This window comes from Chiloscyllium punctatum, chromosome 48 (assembly GCF_047496795.1).
Source record: "Chiloscyllium punctatum isolate Juve2018m chromosome 48, sChiPun1.3, whole genome shotgun sequence".
Taxonomy (NCBI): Eukaryota; Metazoa; Chordata; class Chondrichthyes; order Orectolobiformes; family Hemiscylliidae; genus Chiloscyllium; species Chiloscyllium punctatum.
Window position 1 is genome coordinate 41,408,693 of NC_092786.1, and position 15,663 is coordinate 41,424,355.

The following is a 15,663-nucleotide window of genomic DNA, read 5'->3' on the forward strand; positions in this document are numbered from 1 at the left end:
TCACTTTTCCTGGTTTTAGGTTACAGCAACATTCAGCTCAGAGTCCAGAATATGATCAGATGTGATACTGGTGGTTTGTAAGTGTTAAAGTCTGCAGTGTACTAAAATCTCTTAAATACTCATAGGCAACAATGGATAAAGTATTGCCTTTTTATATTCAAATTCAACCCAGACTGATGGAACAAAATTTTCTTTGCAACTGATGGTTAAGGATAATTTGTGAAGAGAATTTGGGTAGTCTTAAGCTAATTCCTCATTGGCTTGGATAGTGCAGTACAATGTCTGTTTGAAGTTGGGCTTGAGTCAGAGTTGAGAGAGCGTGCTCTGATTTTATGATGTGTGACCTGGGAAATATTCTATTCCCTCACACTAATTAAATCTTTGAATTTTTGTGCTCAGTAAAGTCAAAGAAGACTTAAGAAAGTAGGCTATCGTATGAAACAAAACTCTTACACATTTAGAATCCTGAGTTTATAGATCATTGTGGCCTGAAAAGTAAATGCTCATGTTCTATCTGATGGTATTTATATTAATGATTATTTTTCAGACAATCTGGTGCTATTGGCTCACGGTTAACTGGTGCTGGATGGGGAGGTTGCACAGTGTCTATGGTACCCACCAACAACTTGAATAGCTTCCTGATGAAAGTGCAAGAAGTCTATTACAAAGCCGATGTTCAAAGAGCAGCTTTACACACACACAGCCTGTTTGCCACCCAGCCTGCAGGAGGAGCTGCAGCTTATTATGAGGCCTAAATAACTGCAAGACCTGTGGGAATAAGGAGACCTTTCCACCCAAAATAAACTAGAGAGCTGGTCTGTTTAGTTATTGTTACTTTGAGTAATTAAGACACATTTATTCAAAATAAATTTGAGATGATTACAAATATTGCTTCTTCACAATCCCTTGTTTAATTTGTTTTGAGATTATAACAGAGGATGCCTTTTTTTGTTGCAAAATTGCAACTCAATGTTTTACTCAACCTTTTCAATGGTTATGATTGGTAACAATTCCTGTGAAAATTGCAATACGCACAGATTGTCATGGCATTTCATATTGTCCTTATAATCGTCATCAATGTCAGTGTCTGTCTCAGCTTCTGTCAAACTTGATTTTTGAAGTTTCTTTTTGGTTTCTTTGACTTCAGTGATCTAATGGAAATGAAGACAACAGTCAAAGAACAAAATTCATTGTGCTTTTAATCTTGTGTATATTTCACCTGATGTCTTGCGTGTTGCACCTTCTGCCTCAAAGATTTTTGTTTCTACCATATATTAAACAGGTGTCATCTGAACAGGAAGGTTGATCTATTCATTAAGTTTATTAACCATTAGGAAGAATCCAATACCATTGAAATCCTTCGCCAGCCTGAATTCAAAACTTGCAGATTAGTATTCCAAACAGGCAGTTAATTAGAACACGTGATGATGATTGGATTTATTATTATCATGTGTACTGAGGCACAGTGAAAACTATAGTCTTACGTGCTTTACAGGCAGACCGTACGATACAAGTGCACCAGGGTAACAGCAGAGTGTGCAGGATACAGTGTTACAGCTGCTGAGAAAGTGCAGAGAGAAATCAACATTAGTATTTAAGAGGTCCATTCTAAATAACAGCGGGTAAGAAGCTACTCTTGAAAGTTTTCATATGTGTATTCAACGTTTATGTCTTCTGCTTGTTGGAACAGGGTGGAAGAGAGTATAACTGGGGTGGGGGGAGGGTCTTTGAATATGTTGATTGCCATCCCAATGCAGACGGAAGTACACATGGAATCAATGAGTGGAAGGCTGGTTTACCTGATGAACAGGACTGTGTTCACCACTCTCTGTAGTTACTTGCCGTCTTGGGAAGAGCTGTTGCCATACTGCATGGCGATGCATCCAGATAGAATGATTTCTATGGTGATTTATGAAAATTGGTAAGCGTCTTTATGGATATGCCAAATTTCCTTAGCCTTCTGAGGAAATACAGGCATTGATGTGCTTTCTTAACTGTAGTGTCAATCTGGGTGGACGAGGACAATTGTTGGTGATTGCCACTCCCAGGAGCTTGAAGCTCTCGACTGTCTCCACCTCAGCTCCATTGATGCAGATATGGTCATGCCCTCCACACTGCTTCCTGAAGTCAATGACCAGCTCCTTCATTTGCTGACGTTGATGGAGAGATTGTTGTCTTTACACCATGCTGCTAAGCTCTCTCTCTCTCTCTCTCTCTCTCTCTCTCTCTCTCTCCTTCCTGTATTCTGTCTCATCATTATTTGAAATCTGACCTGCAATGGTGATATTATCTGCAAACTTGTAAATGGAGTTGATGGAGAATTTGGCCAAACAGTTGTCTGTCTATGAGGAGCATAGTAGGGACCTTAGTATGCAGCCTTGTGGGGCACTGATGTTGAGGATTATCGTGGAGGAGGCGTTGTAGCCTTTCCTAACTGACTGCAGTGTGTTGATCAGGAAGTTAAGAATCCATTTACAGGATGGGAAGCAGAGACCTAGGTCCTGGAGTTTGAAGATGAGTTCAATTGGAGCTATGGTGTTGAAAGCAGACCTGTGGTCAATAGGTAGGAGCCTGACATCGGTATCTTTGATGTCCAGATGTTCCAGGGATGAGTATACGGCCAGGGAGATGGCATCTGCATGGGCCAGTTGTGTCAGGAGGTGAATTGTAGTGGATTAAAGCAATCTGGGAAGCTGGAGATGATGTGAGCCATGATCAACCTTACAAAGTACTTCATAATTCTGGAGGTCAGAGCCAGTAGGCAGTAGTCATTGAGGCACACTGCATGATTTCTCTTTGGCACTGGGATGATGGAGCTCTTCTTGAAGGGGGTGCGGACTTCAGACCGTAATAAGGAGAGGTTAAGGATGTCTGTGAATATTCCTGCCAGCTGGTCTGCACAGGATCTGAGTACACAGCCAGGGACTCTATATGGGCTGGTTGCTTTCTGTGGGTTCACCCTTAAGAAGGCCAATCTAATGTTTGTAATGGTCACCATGAGTACAGGTACATCCAAGACTATAGCAATAGGTGATATTGTTTCACTACCCTTCTGTTCAAAGTGAGGGTAGAATAGATTGAGGTCATCGGATAGGGATGTACTGCTGCCAGTGATTCTGTTTGACTTCATTTGTGGCCTGTTTTGTCGTGTAAGTCTTACCATAAACAACGGTTGTCCATATGGCTAGTCTGGGTCTCAAGCTTAGTTTTGAATTACTTCTTGCCATCTCTGATGGCCTTGCGAAGATTGTTCCTAGATTTCCTGTATAGGTCAGGGTCACCCAACCTGAACGCCTCAGACGTGGACTTCAGTAGGGAGTGGATCTCCCAGTTCCTTCCATGGTTTCCAGTTGGGGAATGTTTGGATTAACATCTTCGATACACAGTCACCTACACACTTACTAATGAAGTCAGTAATGGTAGTAGCATATTCTTTCAGGTTGGCTGCTGAGTTCTTGAAAATTGACCAGTCCCATAGAAGCCCTTCAGTTTCCTCAGACATACAGTGTACTACTTTCTTAACTGGGTCCTCACGCTTCAGTTTGTGTATGTAAGCCCGGAGGAGGAGCAGTGTTATGGTCTGATTTTCCAAAGTGCTGATAGGATTGGAGTGGTAGGCATATTTGATGCTTGTGTCACAATCATCAAGGATGTTCAGCCTCTGGTGGGCCAGGAGACATGTTTGGTGTTTTGGAAGCACATTCTTGAGGTTGGACTGATTGAAGTCACTGGCCACGATGAACAAGGCTTTCAGGTATTCTGTCGGTAGACTGTTTGCAGAATTGAATAATTCTTCATTTCTGCATGGGCTGTGATGTAGACCATTGTCAGGATAGTATAGCAGGTAGTATGGATAGCATTTCATTGTTAAATATTCTAAGCATGGGGAGCAGTCACTCACAAGGGTCACCACATTTTGAGCACCAGGAGGTGTTGATTAAGAGACTGCCCCTTACCTTGCCCAAGGATGCTGTGTGGCCCATTCAGTGAATTGAGAAGCCCTTGGGTTGTAAGGCACAGTCAGGTGTAGCAGGGCTGAGCCATGTCTCTGTTAAACAGAACACACTGCACTCCCTCAGTTCTCTTTGGAAGATGAATCTAGCTTTAAGGTAGTCCATCTGGTTCTCAATGGCTTCAATGTTTGCAGGAGTATGCTGGGAAAGGGGAGCGGTGATTTGAAATCTCAGAGTTTCAGTCTCCCCTAAAGTCCAGTGTGTCATCCAGGTATCCTGGGTAGGTGGCTGCTCTGACATCAAGTGCCTTTGTTTGTAAGATAGGCAGCTTGGAATGTATAGACTAATACAGAGCCAAAAGAAAAAAGATTGGCCTTTAAATTGATAGGGTTGTTGTGGGGAAAATCACCAGCCTCAGAGTTAGTGTCGGGGTTCAACAACAGAGTTTGTTGCACAAGGAAATGCTGGAGCTCTGGGGAGAGAAAGACACCAACAGCACAGTGGTCAGCTGTAAGTCTTCTCCCAACCTGGAGCACATGTCAAGATACTTTTATACATTTTGTAATATAATAGGTCAGTGATGAGGTTATTGTCTCTGTAACATAGTTTGTTTACTGTAAACATTGCAGAATCATTGATAGTTTTGATACAGTCTTTGTCAGTTCCAGTACAGCCTTTGTTAATTTTCGCGTGGTCACTGTCAGTTTCAGTGTAGACATTGTCAGTTTCAATGCCTGCACGGAAATCAATTGCTGTAGTAATGGGTGCTAATCGCTCTTCCTGAGAAGAACGATTACTGCAGTCCTGGCTGTTAGCACTTTGTATTGAGTCTGTATCAAACTGTTAGCATTTCTATCAAAGACATTGGCTGGACCCAGACACTTCAGCAGACAGTGTACGTCACTCATGCGTATTCTCTCCCCCACCTGCCTTAAATTTATCAACTGGATTGTGAGTGCATTGTGCTGGCCATCTGGTAGCCCCAGGCAGTGTCTGTGTTTGCACTGCTGTCTCCTTCCATATTGTGATCCAGCAGCCATCTTGTGTGTCAAGTGGCCAACCTATGGCTCAGCGGCCATCTTGTGTGCCTAGTGTCACCCCGCCCTGTGCCTTCTCCCACTTCAGGGAAGATAGTTGAAAAATGCACATTAATTTATATAGTTATTTTCACTTTTGTCTGGGTAACTAAGTGGCTTTTGATCTTGATTCCAAAATAAAATGATCTTATATACTTTGTTCATTCATAAATAAAAGCATCAGTAAATTGTCAATGCCTGTCCTGTCTGGTACTTGGGCCTACTTTAAAACTGTTTGTAAAAACAAATTTTGGTACATTCCCCAACAGTAAGTCATTTGAAAATAAAATTCTGAAACCATTATTTGATGTGCTTGTGTTTTGTTTTAATCTATTTTACTAATTGATGATTTTGCAACTAGAACGTCATTGTCCCACAGGTATTGAACAAAAATAAGCCACAATGCATTCAACTACATTATCTGGTTTTTTCAAGTTTTAAAACATGTTAAATGTCAACAAGCTGTCAGCAGATCTATTCCAGTGTGTTTTGTAACTAATCCTCAACTAAAATATTTCTTTATCTACCAGAAATTTTCTCATGCATTAATATTCAATGATGACTGCTCTTTTTACATGTAATTATAGAATGATGTTAAAAGAATCAGTTTCTTAGAGTGAATAGCAGAAATCATAAATAGCATTAATGAACGGCAAAGCTTACTCATTTAGGATATTATACAAACTTACCGATTTGCTGGGAATTGTCTCAATCTTGTCTTCCGAGCTATTGGACAACTTTTTCTTCAGCCTTGTGTGACACAGATATTAAAAAATTACAAGTTTCTTCACTCAAGGGGAAAAGAATTTGAATTCTTTAATGAATTTACATCTCTAAATTTATGACTATAAAGGGTATTAACCTGTTTGTAAAGGTAGAGGTTTCTCATTTATTTTTTCCATACAATTCTTACAGGTGCTGACTCTGGCTGCATCCACTGGTACTAAGAGTTGAAGTGACACCAAAACAACAATCTTCATGTTCAAGTTTAGAGTGTAAGGCTATAATTCACATACATCACAGCAGACCTGAGGGAGCGTCACTCGAATCAAAATGTCAACTCTGATTTCTGTCCACAGATACTGCCAGACCTGCTGAGCTTTTCCAGCAATTTCTATTTTTGTTTCTGATTGACAACATCCGCAATTCTTTTGGTTTTCACAACAAACCATGATGTTTTCTCACCTGACAGTCTCAATCTGTACATTTCAATGGAGGTTACTGGATAATGTCCAGAAACAGGAGCTGTGTTTTTGGCTAAAACAATTGGTTCCTGCCTTCTAATCTAGATATGGTAATTGCACTCTCTCCAGAATTCTAATCTTTATATTTCTTTTACATTATATGTTTGATGCAAGGCCAGAGCCTGGAGAACACCAACAGCAGAGTATTCAGCCTGTGGCAGTATTTTGTAAGCCAGGACAGTAAGCATGATTTGGAGATGCCGGTGTTGGACTGGGGTGTACAAAGTTAAAAAATCACACAACACCAGGTTATAATCCAACAGGTTTAATTGGAAGCACTAGCTTTCGGAGCGCCACTCCCCACAACCACCTGATGAAGGAGTAGCGCTCCGAAAGCTAGTGCTTCCAATTAAACCTGTTGGACTATAACCTGGTGTTGTGTGATTTTTAACTTAGTACAGTAATAGAACAGATATTTACTTGTGGAGACTTTGCTATGAGGCAATTAAGGTAGTTCTAAACTAAATGTACTTAGGTTGTGATTCAATTTCAACAGCTGAGATTTTTTTAGCTCTGTTATGACATTGTGAAGGCAGTTATATCATCGAACATGTGAGGGGATTAAAAATGTTAACATTTTAAAAATATATTCTTATTGAAAAAATAGATTTTTTAATATTACAACAAGTACAAAATAATACAGTTCAAAACAGTACAAAAGGCCCAAATTAAAAAAAATCCCCAATCCACCCTCACATACAAATGTATAAACATATACAGTAAAATATAGAATTAAAAAAAACCCAAACTGGCTATTTGACTAAATAAATAAATAACCAACAACAAACTAATAAATTGTAATTACTCAGCCCGCCAAACAAAACACTCATATGTTCCCAGTTCCTCTTCCCTGGATATCTGTCTCATGAAACACAATCGTTACTTCTATATAAAAGCCCTTGTTAGTTTGGCAAATAAATCTGTGTCAAGTTATTCCAAAAGGGGCTGCCATGTCTTGTAAGAATTCTCAGTTTTGGGGTGTACCATATTTGTGAGAAAATCCAGGGGAATATGATCCATAACTATCTTCTGACAGGCCTGGGGGATTTTCGGATACCCAACCTAGCGAGATATTCTTTCTTGCACAGAACGTGAGAATATTGAAAAGTTTTTTTCTTATGCACGTCTGCAGGAAATACAGTGGGCAGGCCCAAAAGGAGAGAGATAGGGTCCTTCTCCACCCTTACACACAAAATCCTCTCCATTGTGCCTGCCACAGCACTCCAATATGTTTGAAGCCTATCGCAAGACCAAAGACAATGGGTAAGAGTGCCCGTACAGACTTGGGACATGCTGAAGATACCTCTGGTTTAAGTTTTGACAAAAAGTCCTGAGTCAAGTGGACCCTGTGGAGAATCTTCAATTTAAAGCATAGGACCCATTGCAAATGTTTATCTTCCTTGCATTCTCCCAAATATCCTCCCATGCCTCTGAGGAGACTTCAACACCCAGCTCTCTCTCCCACGTCTTGCAGAGTTGATCAGACTCATCTGAGGGGGCACCCCCCTCTATATGTCAGACTTGCAGGGATCAGTCAAAAGTGTGGCCTTTTTTTGAATAAAATCCCTAACTTGAAAAAAAAACGAAAGACGTCTCTATTAGGTAACTCGTCCTTCGATCAGTTAGTATGGAAGTACATCATTACATCTCCCTCAAATAAATCACCCATGCAAGGTATACCCCTAGCTGCCTAACATTTAAATCCTGAATCTTATCATCCCCGGTTGAAAACCTGGCATACCCACTATGGTGTAAACAAAGGTGTAAACTATGATGTTTTGCCAATATTGCCTTCCCTCTGCTGAATTACCCTCCATGCTTTAACAGTATTGATGACTATTTAACAGTATTGATGGCAATATTCCCTAACTGTCCTCACCTTGTCCAAAAACAGCAAACTGGTAAGGGGGCACCTTGCCTGGGAGGCTTCGATATCTAGCCATATTGAAAGAGGATCCCTACAAACCCAATCACTCACGTAGGTCAAAAGCGAGCTTAATTGGTAATTTTTAATGTCTGGAAGGTCCACTCCCCCCAATCAGTGAGGCAGTTACAGTTTGGCTAATTTAATGAGGGGCCACTTACGATGCCAAATAAAGGAGCTGAACCAGCTGAGTGTTTGTTTATTGAAAATCAGGGGGAGCATCCGTATAGGGTATAGCAAACAAGGGAGAATATTCATCTTAATAAACACTATCTGACCAAGCCACAAGACTGGAAGTGCCTCCCATCTTTGAAGCTCTTGTTTAATTTTTCCAAATAATTGAATAAAATTGGCTTTGAACAGCCAATCCAGAACTGGAGTAATGAATATGCCCAAATACACACAAACCTCCTGTGACCACCTAAATGGGAATCTATAGTCGCCTCTAAGAGCCAGCTCCTTTGTAAGACCCCCGTAGGCATAGCCTCTGATTTAGCAAAATTAATCTTATACCCCGAAAAAGTGCCAAATGCACGTAGGCATTGTATCAGGCGAGGCACGAAACTGCTGGATTTGTCAAAAAAAATTAGGGCATTGTCTGCCTACAACGAGATCTTATGTGATTTTGACCCCACTTCTGGAGCTGATATATTGAGATCCCCACGAATGGCCTCCACTAATGGTTCAATCACCAACGTAAAAAACAATGGTGAAAGGGGACAGCCCTGCCGGCTGCCCCTAAAAATTTTACATTTGCTTGATCATATCCCATTGGTGATGGCCACTGTGAGAGGGCCACTGTCGAGAACTGTTACCCATCTCATGAAGACTTTGCCCAAACCAAAGCGCTCTAGAATATAGAAAAGGTACAGCCACTCAACTCGGTCAAATGCCTTCTCTGCATCTAAAGAAATCACCAATCCCTGTATTGACTGTTGTTGGCATGCTTGAATTACGTTAAGCTGCCTCCTAACATTGTTGGGAGATCTGCGACCCTTTATGCAGCCTGTCTGATCCTCTTTAATAATAGAAGGTAATACAGTCTCCAGCCTTAATGTGAGAGTCTTAAGAGAGGATTTTAAAGTCCACATTTAAGAGCGAGATGGGCCTGTATGAAGCACAGTCTTCTGGGTCCTTCCCTTTTTTAAGGATAAGTGAAATATTGGCGCCTCTCAGAGATAGTTGGAGACAATCATGACTGTATGAATCATTAAACATAATGAGCATCGGGCCTGACAATACACTTATAAATTCCTTACAGAATTCACTGGGAAGTCTGTCAGGACTTGGTGCCTTTCCAATCTCAAGCTGCTTCACAGCTTCCTGCATTTCTTGCTCTGATAAGGGGGCATTGAGAAAGGACTGTTGCTCAGGAGTCACACCCAGGAGCTTCTGATCCCTATAAAAGGATTCCATTTTGGCCTGCCCCTCCTCACAAGCCTCCATGACTCTCTCCGCACCAGGAGAAGGTGAGGATGTTGACCCAGACCCAATCTCTGCACAACGACCTGGTGCACTCTCTCTATCTTCAATTGTCTCATCCCAGCCTCCAAGTCAAGGATTTTTCAGCAGACAGTCCTCAACAAATTCCACAGGCCACTCACTTTCCTTACCCTCAGGCAGACCGATGATCTAAATGTTTTTACTCCTGCCCCTGTCCTTACGATCATCTACTTGGTCACGCAAATTACAGAACTGTGTCTCCAGGGCTTGGATCCTATCCTTGAATGAACTGGCATCAGCTTCCACCACTATGACCCTGTGCTCTACCTCATCCATCCCCTTCTCCAGGTCTCCCAGCTGCTGCTCATGCTTCTGCAGCATGAGAGAGATTGGAGCCAGCTTCTCTTCAATCTGTTTCCCCAACATCTCGTGAGATTTCGAGAGCTCATTCACCAGGGCCTGGAAAGCAATCAGTTTCGAGGCTGCTGCAGGATGAACTGCAGACCTGGCCTCGGATACTCCTCCCTTTTTTGGCATCTCTGGACTGCTGGAAACATAGGTATGTCCATTTTTAGAAGTTTCTTGGGACTCCACAATCTTTGCGGAGTCCCAAGATATCACAGTGGCCTGGGTTGGGCGGATTAAAGCTTCATACTGCGATGCAAAGCTCTGCAGTGCGATCTTCTAAGATCGCAGCCATCTTGGATCCCCAAAAATGTTAGCATTTTTAACAGTACTGAACCCTGTGACCAGCGATGTGCTGCAAGGATTGATGCTGGGTACACTGTTTGTGTCATTTACATAAATGATTTGGATGTGACTAAAGGAGGCATGGTTAGTAAGTTTGCAGATGACACCACAATTGGTGCTGTCGTAGACAGGAAAAAAGGTTACTTCATCATGCAATAGGACCTCGATCAGATGGGCAAATGAGTCAAAGAATGGCAGGTGGAATTTAATTTAGATAAATGTGAGAATTTTGCATTTTGATAGGACAAATTAGGGAAGGACTTCCATACTTAATGGTAAGGTCCTGGGGAATGTTGCCGAACAAAGAGACCTTGGGGTGCAGATTCATAGTTCCTTGAAAGTAGAATCGCAAATGCATGGGATAGTGAATGGTGTGCTTGCCTTTATTGGTCAGTGCACTGAGTATAGGAGTTGGGAGGTCATGTTGTGGCTGTACAGGACATTGTTAGGCCATTTTTAGAATATTGCATTCAATTCGGGTCTCCCCACATCCAGGACAAAGCAGCCAGCTTGACTGGAATCATCCAAAAATATCTGCTTCCTTTACCATTAATGTTCAGTAGCAGCAGTGTGTATATTCTTCATGATGCACCTCAGAAATTCACTGAGACCCCTTAGAAAGTAGCTTAGAAAGCAGCTCCCAAGACCACTTCCATCAAGAAGCACAAGGGTAGTAGATGCATGGGAACACTGCTACCAACAAGTTGGCCTCCAAGTCCTCCACCATCCTGATTTGGAAATGTATTGACATTCCTTCAGTGTCATTGGGTCAAAATCCTGGAATTCTCTCCCTAATAGAATGCAAAGTCTACTATTACAGGACCTGGACTGTCAAGAAGATACCTTCTCAAGAGTAACTATGGATGGGTAATAAATATTGGTTCAACTAGTGAGATCCACATCCCATGAGTGAATATGAAGTTTGAAATAGCAGAAGTGCACACTTAGAAGGTTCATTTATAAACTAATGAACAACCAAATTAATTAATTCAATTGAATAGAGGTGACTGGGTAGGTGACGTGTTAAAGCCATAACATGTGGACACTGGTGGATGCCAATATGGGCCATTGTGATCACACCAGTGAGTATTGGCTACTTGAGGAAATTTGAGGGAGAGGAACAGTTACCTAAAATCTCTGTTTCAGGAGACAGTCACATTTCCTAAGATTAATTACAACAAATTTGGTCCATAGTGAAGGACAGGAGGTTGTACCTGTAGGTGAGGTAGGTATGGGATCCGCAATCTAATTGTGGAGAAGCTTCAGCCTGTGCCCTTGTCCCATAGGCACAAGGTTCTTGCTCCCAGTGTGAAAGAGGGCACAGAGTAAAGGAAGGATGAGCAAACTGACCAAAGCACCAAATTACAGAGCTCAAGGGGGAGCAGAAAAGAGAAATGGAGTTGTAATAGGGAATAGTATGGTTACAGGAATAGATACTTTTCTCTGCAGCAAAGACAGAGAGTCCTGAGTTGTATTGCCAACTGGTGCCAAGGTTCAGGACATATCTTCTGGGCTGGAGAAAAAAACTGGAATGGGAGAAGGATCCAATTTTGTGGTCATGCAGGTACCAATGACAAAAGTAGGACGAGGAAACAGTTTCTGCTGAGGGATTATGAGCAGTGTGGGGATAAATTAGAAAGCAGAACCACAATAGTAATAATCTCAGGATTACTACCTGAGGCACGTATAAATTAGTGTTGGGTAAACAAAATTAGAGAGGTAAATGCGTGACTCAAAGATTGACATGGGAGAAGTGGGTTCTGATTCATGGAGCACTGGCACCAGCACTGAGGAAAAAGAGCCATTCCATGGGATAGACTTCATTAGAACCATGCTGGGACCAGTGTAGAGTGAATTAAATAATTAGGGTTGTAGATAGGGATTTAATCTAATTAGCTGATGGAGGGTACAAGTGAAGGGAAGTATAAAAAAGCAAAAAGACCCTCTACACCCCTCCCCTTTGATGGTTTGCATTGCCCTTACTGAGCTTTGTACATAAATTATTCATTTGGAAACACAGGTGATTTACTGATGGTGGTTAATAGGTAGAAAACATATCACAGGTGATTCGGTGATGGGACAAGAAAGTTCAGTTGTGTGTAAGAGCACTTCTAGATATAAAATGAATCAAAATAAACAACAGAGAAAAGGTGCTGGATAGTGAACAAACAAACAAACAATGGAAGTGTGATAGGAAGCGGCAGGAAACAAAGCGGCAGCGACAGGCCTTTGTAAAGATGAGGCGTGAAGGTTCAATAAGGGCGATTGAGAGTTATAAGGTAGCCCGGAAGGACCTGAAGAGAGAGCTAAGAGCAGCAAGGAGGGGACATGAAAGGTCCTTAGTTGGTAGGATTAGGGAAAACCCTAAGGCTTTCTATAGGTATGTTAGGAATAAAAGAATGACTAGGGAAGGAATAGGTCCAATCAAGGATAGTAATGGGAAGTTGCGTGTGGAGGCTGAAGAGATTGGGGAGGCGCTGAATGAATACTTTTCGTCAGTATTCACTCAGGAACAGGACATTGTTGTCGATATGAATACTGAGGCACGAATAAGTAGAATGGATGGCTTTGAGATATGTAGAGAAGAGGTGTTGGAAATTCTGGCAAGGGTGAAAATAGATAAGTCCCCTGGGCCTGATGGCATTTATCCTAGGATTCTCTGGGAAGCAAGGGAGGAGATTGCAGAGCCATTGGCCTTGATTTTTGTGTCCTCTTTGTCGACAGGAGTAGTGCCAGAGGACTGGAGGCTAGCAAACGTGGTTCCCTTGTTCAAGAAGGGGAGTAGGGATAATCCTAGTAACTATAGGCCAGTGAGTCTCACTTCTGTTGTGGGCAAAGTCTTAGAGAGAATTGTAAGGGATAGGATTTATGCACATCTGGATAAGAATGATGTGATCAAGGATAGTCAGCATGGTTTTGTGAAGGGCAGGTCGTGCCTCACAAACCTTATTGAATTCTTTGAGAAGGTGACTAAGGAGGTAGATGAGGGGAAAGCGGTAGATGTGGTATATATGGATTTTAGTAAGGCGTTTGATAAGGTCCCCCATGGTAGGCTACTGCAGAAAATACAGAGATATGGCATAGAGGGTGAGTTGGAGGTTTGGATTAGGAATTGGCTCTCTGGAAGAAGACAGAGGGTAGTAGTTGATGGCAAAGGTTCATCTTGGAGTGCCGTCACTAGCGGTGTTCCGCAAGGATCTGTTTTGGGACCATTGCTGTTTGTCATTTTTATAAATGACCTGGAGGAAGGGTTAGAAGGTTGGGTGAGCAAGTTTGCGGATGATACGAAAGTCGGAGGAGTTGTAGACAGTGAGGAAGGATATGGCAGGTTACAGCGGGATATAGAGAAGCTGCAGAGCTGGGCAGAAAGGTGGCAAATGGAGTTCAATGTAGCTAAGTGTGAAGTGATTCACTTTGGTAAGAGTAATAAAAAGATGGATTACTGGGCTAATGATAGACTACTTGGTAGTGTGGAAGAGCAGAGGGATCTTGGTGTCCATGTACACAGATCTCTGAAAGTTGCCACCCAGGTAAATAGTGCAGTGAAGAAGGCATATGGCGTACTGGCTTTTATTGGTAGAGGAATTGAGTTCCGGAGTCCTGAGGTCATGCTGCAGTTGTATAAGACTCTGGTGCGGCCGCATCTGGAATATTGTGTGCAGTTTTGGTCGCCATACTATAGGAAGGATGTGGAGGCACTGGAACGGGTGCAGAGGAAGTTTACCAGGATGTTGCCTGGTATGGTAGGAAAATCCTATGAGGAAAGGCTGAGGCACTTGGGGTTGTTTTCATTGGAGAAAAGAAGGTTTAGGGGTGATTTGATAGAGGTGTACAAGATGATTAGGGGGTTAGATAGGGTTGACAGTGAGAACCTTTTTCCACGTATGGAGTCAGCTATTACAAGGGGGCATAGCTTTAAATTAAGGGGGGGTAGATATAGGACTGATGTTAGGGATAGGTTCTTCACTCAGCGAGTCGTAAGTTCATGGAATGCCCTGCCAGTAGCAGTAGTGGACTCTCCCTCTTTATGGGTATTTAAGCGGGCATTGGATAGGTATATGGAGGATAGTGGGTTAGTGTAGGTTAGGTGGGCTTTGATCGGCGCAACATCGAGGGCTGAAGGGCCTGTACTGCGCTGTATTCTTCTATGTTCTATATTCTAAATGCAGAAGAGTGCAGTGGAAATTAGAACCAAAATAAGTAATAATGGTAAAAACATTGTATCTGAATTCATACTGTATTTTTAACAAGGTAAATCAGTCACCTGCACAAATAGAAATAAAAGATATGATTTGATAGTCATTGCAGGGTGACCAGGACTCAATATTCAACAGGATTGAATAGACAAAAAGGTGCAATAATGCTGTTAATAAACGATAGCACCAGTGTGGTGATGAGTAGTCCTATTGGTGCAATACGTCATAATATAGAATCAGTTTGAGTGGGAAAGGGATGGCAAGGCAAGGATGTCATTGTTGGGCATTGTCTATAGGTCATCAATGCGTTGCCTCACTGTAGGACAAAGTATAAATCAGGAAACAATGGAGGCATGTAGGATGGGCAGTATAAGTATCACGAGTGATTTTAATATGTACATATTGATTACAAAATTAGAATGGGCAAGGATAACATGGATGATGAATCTGTAAAGTGAATAGGGATTGTTTCTTAGAGCAGTACATTACGTAACTTACATTGGTAAAGGCTATTTTAGATCTAACAATGTGTAATAAATAACGTGTAAATAATAAACAAACTCAAAGTTAAGAATGTTGTAACAGGCTAGCAATCACAATGTCAGAGAATTTCGAATTTAGTTTAAGGTCGAATAACTCAGCTCTTAAATCAAGGTTCTCAACTTAAATAACAGTAACTGCTGTTATGAAAAAAATGTTGTCTAAAGATGGCTAAGAACACAAAATAAGGGGAAAGTCAGTAGTGGAAGACTTTTCAGAATGTTCAGTAAAAATGTATTCTGGTCAAAAAGAAGAACTTGATGAGAAGGATAAACTACTCAAGGTTAACAAAGGCGCTCAAGGAGTGTATTTGATCAAAAACTAAGGCATATAAAACAATGAAAACTAATGGTAAACCAGAGGTTGGGATTTTTTTTTAGGAATTAGCAGCAGATGATAAGGAAGTAAATTTGTTATGAATTTAAACAGGCAAAAAAATAAAAACAATAAGCAAGAGCTTCTATGGGTAAAATGTGAATTGATTGAGAATGCAACTAGAACAAGGAACAGGGAAGTTCCAAATAACTTAAAAACAAT

The 15,663-nt window shown here is 41.5% G+C and overlaps 2 protein-coding genes across 6 annotated transcripts in view; one reads left to right on the plus strand and one right to left on the minus strand.

Moving 5' to 3' along the window:
- The window catches only part of galk2 (galactokinase 2), a 119,106-nt gene extending 113,774 nt beyond the window's left edge, over positions 1-5,332 (plus strand). For both annotated transcript variants that reach the window (XM_072565049.1, XM_072565048.1), the window contains one exon: positions 548-5,332. In XM_072565049.1, the coding sequence (XP_072421150.1) occupies positions 548-755 (208 nt within the window). In that variant the 3' untranslated portion in view covers positions 756-5,332. The remainder of the gene's footprint in view (positions 1-547) is intronic.
- Positions 1-15,663, minus strand: part of LOC140468927 (protein FAM227B-like) — a 308,644-nt gene that overhangs the window by 1,507 nt on the left and 291,474 nt on the right. For 2 of the 4 annotated variants that reach the window (XM_072565041.1, XM_072565042.1), the window contains 2 exons: positions 5,719-5,779; positions 975-1,151 (listed from right to left, as the gene is read on the minus strand). In XM_072565041.1, the coding sequence (XP_072421142.1) occupies positions 975-1,151; positions 5,719-5,779 (238 nt within the window). Of the gene's footprint in view, positions 1-974; positions 1,152-5,718; positions 5,780-15,663 lie in introns of those variants that run through there. The other 2 variants (XM_072565043.1, XM_072565044.1) reach the window with 1 other exon arrangement.